Source organism: Megalops cyprinoides, chromosome 22 (genome assembly GCF_013368585.1).
Source record: "Megalops cyprinoides isolate fMegCyp1 chromosome 22, fMegCyp1.pri, whole genome shotgun sequence".
In the NCBI taxonomy this organism is placed as follows: Eukaryota; Metazoa; Chordata; class Actinopteri; order Elopiformes; family Megalopidae; genus Megalops; species Megalops cyprinoides.
Window position 1 is genome coordinate 14,464,620 of NC_050604.1, and position 7,594 is coordinate 14,472,213.

The 7,594-nt window shown below is 47.9% G+C and overlaps 1 protein-coding gene across 6 annotated transcripts in view; it reads right to left on the minus strand.

Annotated features, from left to right (window-relative positions):
* The window catches only part of dctn1b (dynactin 1b), a 56,849-nt gene extending 49,761 nt beyond the window's left edge, over positions 1–7,088 (minus strand). For all 6 annotated transcript variants that reach the window (XM_036516911.1, XM_036516910.1, XM_036516909.1 and 3 more), the window contains exons 1-2: positions 6,604–7,088; positions 157–408 (exon numbers count right to left, since the gene is read on the minus strand). In XM_036516911.1, the coding sequence (XP_036372804.1) occupies positions 157–408; positions 6,604–6,636 (285 nt within the window). In that variant the 5' untranslated portion in view covers positions 6,637–7,088. The remainder of the gene's footprint in view (positions 1–156; positions 409–6,603) is intronic.
* Positions 7,089–7,594: the final 506 nt, after the last annotated feature.

Sequence of the window (7,594 nt, forward strand, 5' to 3'; positions counted from 1 at the left end):
ATTATGCTTCATTGACATCATTGTAAATGGGGAGGCAAAGGTGAGCCAATCAGGTTTTAGACCTGAGAGAACCCAGTCTTACGTGACTTCTGTGACTTGTGCAGGCCCAAAATCTGCACCTTATCATTGAAGGCTAATGCACATCGGGGTCGTTACCTGGGACTGCCGCACGAAGATGCCGTGGTTCTCCTCGCAGGTGAAGTAGCGCTTGCCCTGCACGGTGCCGTCGTTCTTGCCCTTGGGCTCGTCCAGGATGACGCCCACCCACTTGCCGGTGGCGAAGAGCGTGGCGCCGATGTAGGCCACGGTGCCGCGGTGGCCCTTGCCGATCACCTCCACCAGGGAGCCCACCTTGGCCGGCTTGCCGCCCCCGTCCGAACTCATCCTGCTGCTGCCGCTGCTGGTGGTCTGAGGGAGGGGTGGAGAAAGGGGGGGCAGGGTCAGTCTTAAATTCACTTCCAGTCCAAAGCTGACACCAAGCAGCCCCTCACGTCACAACACACAATGTTCATGGTCATTTTCATTCTTTGTACCTTTTACAATACCGTTACACTTTCATGATTATAGTAATTTTGAGATTAGACGCCTATGCTGACACATTCTCACATCAACGCTCATATCAGCGACAGATTTTCCTTAAGGAAACAAATGATGAATCATGGATGAATTACTCTTACTGTACTGTACTATTATTTATCATTTTATTTGATATATGGCCAACTGTCAGAGTGCTTTATTATGTAAACCTTGACAGTCCAGACTACTACAGTTTGTTGAATGTGCCAAATAAATACATCTGATCAACGTGTTTCAGTGGACTATAGATGACTGGTTTCAGTGGGCAGTCTTTCTCTTAGTTATCTCATAGTCATCACGTTTGAGACCTATCAGTAATCAGCTCGTGCAGCGCAGCCAGGCCTCAGTACTCCAGAGGCCTGTATTACAGCGCTGTGTTGTGGCATTTAGGGAGCCAGTCTGTTAAGGCCACGCTACAGGCTCCATTTACACACTGTACCCTTGAGAAAAGGCACTTACGCTGAAACGCTTCAGTAACACCAACTGCATAAGTGGATAATGCTTAAAGATGCGAGTACTGAAAGCGACCCTGGATGAAAACATAGAGGCCGCGGAGGCTGTAACAGTGATGCAGACAGGGAGGGGGGCCTGTGCTGTGATGCGGAACGTGTCGATGTGTCTGGCCTCAGCCTGAGCTTCCTCACCATGCCCTGGCGCTCCGACATGACCGAAGGCCAAACGATGAGCGAGGTGAAGGCACGCTGAACCCACAGGCCTGCTGCAATTCACTATGCAGCCATGTGCTCCTCCATCTGCTGCTATTAACCTGCTTGGAAAGGCTGGAACTACAAACAGCCTCTCTGCTCTAAGACTATAGGAGTGATGAGGTAATAGGGGTTATCAGCCTCCCACCAGCAGGTGGCAGTGATGAGTGCTGTTAACCATCATAGAAACAGACGTACTAGACCGGTTAACTCTTATGGCTGAAAGTGTGCATGAGCTTGGTGGATAAACTCGACAGCAAATGAGACAAATGCAAGTCCCAGCCATGTTCATTTATCGGTCAATAGTAGATAAGACTGGCTCTGTTTGATTGTTGTGAATGTTATGTGTCCAGTCTAGCAGTTCTATGTTAAGATCAATACTGCAACATGTGACGATGGAAGCCTTTGACCCTGCTGACTCCACAAACAACATGGAAGCTACAGAAAATCATTTATGACTTTGGTCTTTCAGTCAATGTAGCCTGTAGTCAATTAGTCAAAATACTGGAAAAAATCTAACTACCAGGGCAACTCTTCTATGCTGCTAGACTATCATGTTATGATTCTACGAGGAGTAGCAACACTATGATGTTCGCCCATGAGTTTGACAAAGACAGTCAAAGAAAATATAACATTTTACTTACATAAGTCTTGACATTTTTATTGGATATTCTGAATAACTCTTAATAAATTCTGAAACAACCAATTTGGGTTTCAAGGAATTGCTCACAAAGACAAAAAGACAGATCAACCACCACAAGTCAAGGTGCTGCTGAAAAAAAGACTGCTTCAGGCACTGTGTCCTTGAACACCTGTCTGTAACTTGCTTGTGTATTCAGAGGCTCACGGGGCGGTCATTTTTACAGACTGTGAAACTGTTCCAAAGGGGGGCATAAAAAGCACAGCCTAACTAATAAAGTGCCTCGAAAAGCGCTAAAAAACCTCAGCCCATATGACGGCAGCTGGGATTTGGTTTTCCCTCTGACTTTGTTGCATGAAAGAGCTCTTAATACTATACTATAATAGTCCCTGGCCTGGCTATGGTTCAGCACAATTCAATGGGAAAAGGTCTCTCTCTCCTTGACTGTCAGATATCCATAGACACAGAGGACTGCCTTTTTCCTGAAAAACATGAAAGTCTTAATCATACAAAGTCTACAATGGATGCATCTCCAACCCGGGGGCAAATGACTGCGCACAAACAGCAGAGTATGACTCAGCAAAAAAAAAAAAAAAAATCTCAGGAGCTGGGTGGATCTGCACTAGGAGAAATCATCATAATGCACAGCACTCTGTCGAGAAGAGTCACATTTATCTCATGGGATCTGAATTTTATGAGCTGTTGATTCTTCGTGGCAGGGCATTTTAAAGGGATTTGCATTGCTTTTCCAATAGACTTTGTCATTACATGTAACTGGTTATTTTATTTGTGACTGGGTGTTTGGGGACAGGATGAAGTGCTAAATGTGATATGGACCCTGTGGGCAGTCAATGCTACACATCATAAAAGCTAGGCTAGGCTATATAAGAAAGTATTTACATTATCTTTATGCATCTTCCAATTCCTTAGCAGACTGACTCTGCTAAGTACAATTTCACACTCCATTGAGGCGGTTCCCAAAAGGAAAAATAATACAATACGTCCGAAAGCTTAGCACAGAAGCTGGTCCTGTATGAAGCATGCGTTTCCCCGAGCACTTTAATTGAGCGGCGAGCCAGTTTGACCGGTTTGACCACAACAAGAACGCAAGATGACCGTGCCACATTGAGATGAAAAAACTGTGCAACACTGTAATCTGATACCTATCCCTTGATAACTATCCCTTGCTCAGAGGTACATAAAACACATTGCGAGACAGCCCAATGAATCTCCATAAGTTGTCAGAGTCATTAGGGCAAGCAATAAATTAGGCAGCATAAATAACCAGGCAACTGATACAGCGCGTCAAAGCCCTTATAAAGCTGTTACTGTTTAAATGGGAGGAAATGGTAAAATCCATATAATTAGCCACAAGCTTGCCGTTTTGTGTGTGGAGCGCGGTGAAATGTGTGACGAGGGGGGATTGCTGCCTCGGCTTCGGATATCTCGCACGCATTAATGGGAGAGTCAGTCACGTTAAGAGGAGGAATTATAATGAAACGCTCGTCTTGTTTGCTAAAGCTCCGACAGAAGAGCCGACGGCGCTGGCACTTCTGAAACAGACAAACGGGCGAGCACGGGAACGGCCCCTTTCTTCGGGGGAGCGTCTTCAAAGACCCTTCAGTCGTACTGTAGGCCTACGCGCTCTGCATTTTTGCAGCGCTTCTTTTATTGTAACAGTCTGTCGCTCATTTCATTCCTGCCGTAGTGACCATAACGCACTCAAGACACATTAATGCTTCAAAGCCATCTCCCTTGCAAGCTTAGAAAAGAAGCCGATATAACAAGCCTGATTTGAGCATAAAAATTCTACAGGGTTTATCCAGCTAAAAAAAATTCTGTATTCTGGCAATGCTGCTGTAATACTGTAAGCGATCCATTACGACAACGTAACAAAAATTACAAGAATGCCATTTTAGCTGGATAAAAGGGATTGTTTTTTTTAAAGAATCCCACACATCGTGACTTATATATTCTATTTGGAGGTCTGTAATCATTCTCATCACTTGATACGGAGAACCATAAGCATTCAGATGGCACAGAATCAATGCAAGACTGGCTCAGAAACCAGCTCCGCTGTGCAAACAGCCTTTAATCAAACATTGATGGTGTTTCATACAACACAGAGGCCAGTTTACCAGGGCTGAAGAGGGAAGCCAGCCAGGAAGGGATCCTGAATTATTTACCATGGCTTGGAGGAAACATTTTGGAAGCAAACCTGCAAGAGAACACTCATAGTAAAGACCTTTGTCTGGGGCACATTTCGGCCGATGAGTTCTTATGAAGCCTTGCGGCTGACCCGCGAATCAGAGCTAGGCTGTCCAGATAAACGCTGACACTGGAACCGGGAATGTGACACAAATACCAATACTGTAGAGCGTGGAGTAGGGACGGGTGGCTTCTACTTAGTGCTAGAACCAATGGTGACTAGATGGCTTACTCAAGGAATTCAATTAAACCGTTAACACTGGGGCGAGAGCGAGAAAAATACGCAACAAACAGAATCAAAGTATCATAGCTACTGAAATTCAACTGGAGCCATCTTATGATACCAGAGCAAAACGTTAGAAAGGGAATCTTCCAGGTGAGCTTTGAACTCAAAACCCATGTGTGGGGTTTTTCCCCATCCTGTTCTATGACTCAGACTTCTGTAGCCATCATAATGCTCTTCATTATTACAGTGAAAACAAATGATGCTCCCCTGCTCCATCACCATGCACCCACACAGACTGAGAGGGAACACAGACAATCCAAACTGTTTCCCCCTTTCAGGGGAAAAACAGCGCAGCAGACCTCAGACCTCAAAATAAAAGTTTAAATGTCTATGGAGAGAGCTGCAGGGGTTAAATTCTCAGGGATCACCCTCGATACACATTAAATCTGCTTACGCACGCTTCGGTCTCATTTGTGATAATCTAAAATAATGTTTGAACCTTCTATCCCCGCTCCAGGCCCAAACAGCATAGTAACACTGACATTTGCCCAGGACATCGAGTTTACTTTAACAAATGACCCCCCCCACCTGAGGCCACTATTAGTGCTCAGAGCTGCAGACTCTGGCAGGTTGTGCCTTTCCGAGGCCAGCGACGTGCCACCAGGGCTCTGGCTCGCCGCAGCCTGACAGACAGCCCGGAACTCTGCAAATAAGCACACGCAGGTGGAGGTTTCTCTGCAATCATCATCATTACCGCCGCTGCCATGCGCACGGAGGGCTGTACATGACAATCAGTGTGCTTTTTGCTTGTTTATTCCCGGAGTCTTTATCCAGGTGAATTCCAGCAGGAGGCTAATAGCACTTCAAGTCAAGTATAGCCGGGTTTTAGCAGGAGCAAGTCGTGCAAAACGCTTCGCTCCGACTCTCAATAGCAGTGTCTGTTAGTTAACCTGTCCACTTCATTGTGACACTGAGAGCAAACCAGTGGGGAAGCACGCTCCACCTCAATGTTCTGCTGTCAGTCCCCCTAGGAGAAAGTTACACCGAGTCATTGGATGACAATGCTGAGGTCATCACTGGAGCGTACGAGGTGATCTAATGAACACACAACTTGGACAAAGACCGTTTCCACGCCAGAGCATACAGGATGTGGTACACGACTCCAGTAAAAACAGCTCTGAACATGTAAAACTGTGATCAGTGTGTCACCCCAAATAAGGGACTCTCCTAAGCAAATGAATACTGCAACCTTGCACTCCTTCCTCCGGTACACTGAAGCACTCCGATTAACTGAGTTAATTGGCTAAGGAAAGTAAATTCTTGGTCTCAGGTCATTTCTGCCAAACACTTGGAGTCACTCGAGTGAACAAGCAGGCAGTGTTTCTACCAGAGTCAATTAAGAAGCAGTTAAGACCAGTCACACAGAGGCATGTGCTATCAGGAGTCCCGAGCGGAGCCATCACGCAATATGGTAGGTAAGGAACAGGACACTATGATGTCATTCAAACTCCTGCTCTGCTTCCATCTTAGAATAAAACAAAACTATATATCTAAAAGCTAAACTTGCGATTCAAAAAGCAGGCAGTGGGAGGGACATGTGACAGAGCTTGTGACGGAACTATTTGTCACATCGCCCAGTGAACGTAAAGCCAGTCCACGGTATCACCAGCTGACGTCTACAAATGACGGAACTAACGGGTGGAACTGGGCAAAGAAACCTCAGACACTTCCTGTACCTTCCTGACCCCCTCTTCAACCCCCACAATTCACCCAAAACTTGGAAAGCACAAATAAGGGCAACATAAAAGAGCCACTATTCTATTTCAAAAGGCCGTGCCTGTAGATTAATGTACAGAGGAGACGATACTCCCCTCACACCCCCAACATATATATACACACACACACACACACACACACACACACACACACACACACTACATCCAAACCTGCCTCCACTCTCAAGTGGTGAGTAAATCGCTGCATCTCCCTAATCTGTCCTGTACTCCATTCTAGACGTCTTCGCTGCTAACACCCACACCATCACACCAACAGACAGGACTCTAAAAACCGGCAAAAACAAAGCCCCGGCGTGCGGTGGGAGAGCAGCCGTCCTCACCTGTCCACAAAGGCATCCCTGACGCTTTTAAAGTCCCCTCCGAGCCTCGCGGCGCGCCGTCCCTTTTCACGGCTCGGACGCGAGCAGACAGGGTGGGAAGTTGATAGCCCTTTAAATCATTCAGACTACTCACCCGGGTGTATGTGTGCCTCTTGGTCTGAGCCATGCCGGCCCTTGTTGTTATGGAGCCGCCGCGCTCCACGACGGCCGCTTTTTATTCCCCCCTCCGTTTAAAGGGGGGGCGTGTGTGTGACTGGAGGCTGAGGAGGGGTGAGGAGTGGGGGGGGAGAGGAGGTTCGTGATGCTGTGTTGTTTCCTGATCACACCATGGCTGCTCCGGTCCCCCCGCTCCGGCAGGCTGGACTCGCCAACTTCCCCCCCGTCCCCCGATCCGCGGAAGTCCCCGGAGCACCGATTTCTGAGGCTAACGTCAGAGCTCCCCTCTCCGCCGGCTGCGACAGGCCGCTCGCTCCCGAGACGCAGAAAAAGAGCGCAAAACGATAGAAATACGGGGGGAAAAAAAGGAGAGGCTGATGTCAGAGCATCTGCTGAGAGATTGTACTGCGCTAGAGCCGGCGCTGCCTGCTGCAGGAGGGCTGGCTGGCAGTCAGGCGGCAGACTCGCGCTGGGTCCTAGTGCCCGCCATGTACAAGGTCCCTGTTTAAGCTGTGATCACTGCTCTGTCTGAGCTAGTTTCTGATGACACATTCCTGAGGCTTGATTTGGCTAAGACTCAGCTTCTCAACCTACACTGCAGCTTCTCCCTTTCAGGACCTCACCACAACCCTAGAAAACACTAGGATGGCAGCCTTTGCAGACCGCCAAGAGCCTTGGGGTAACACATGGCAGCGGACGGCTGTTCACAGTTCACGCAGCCGTGGCGAGTATGGCCTGCAGATTCTTCTTCTACAACATCAGACGAATTCACCCCTCCTCACCACCTATTCTACCCTGCTTCAGGCTCTGGTGCTTTCCTGCCCAATTCTGCCCTTGCTAGCCTCCTTGCTGTGATCAGACCCCTGCAGCTCATCCAGCTGCTCGGATGGACCACGGCCTCCCAAAATTCTCATGCATCTCGCCCCGTCCAATCTCATTCTGCCGGCTGCGGCTCGCGTCACTTTCAA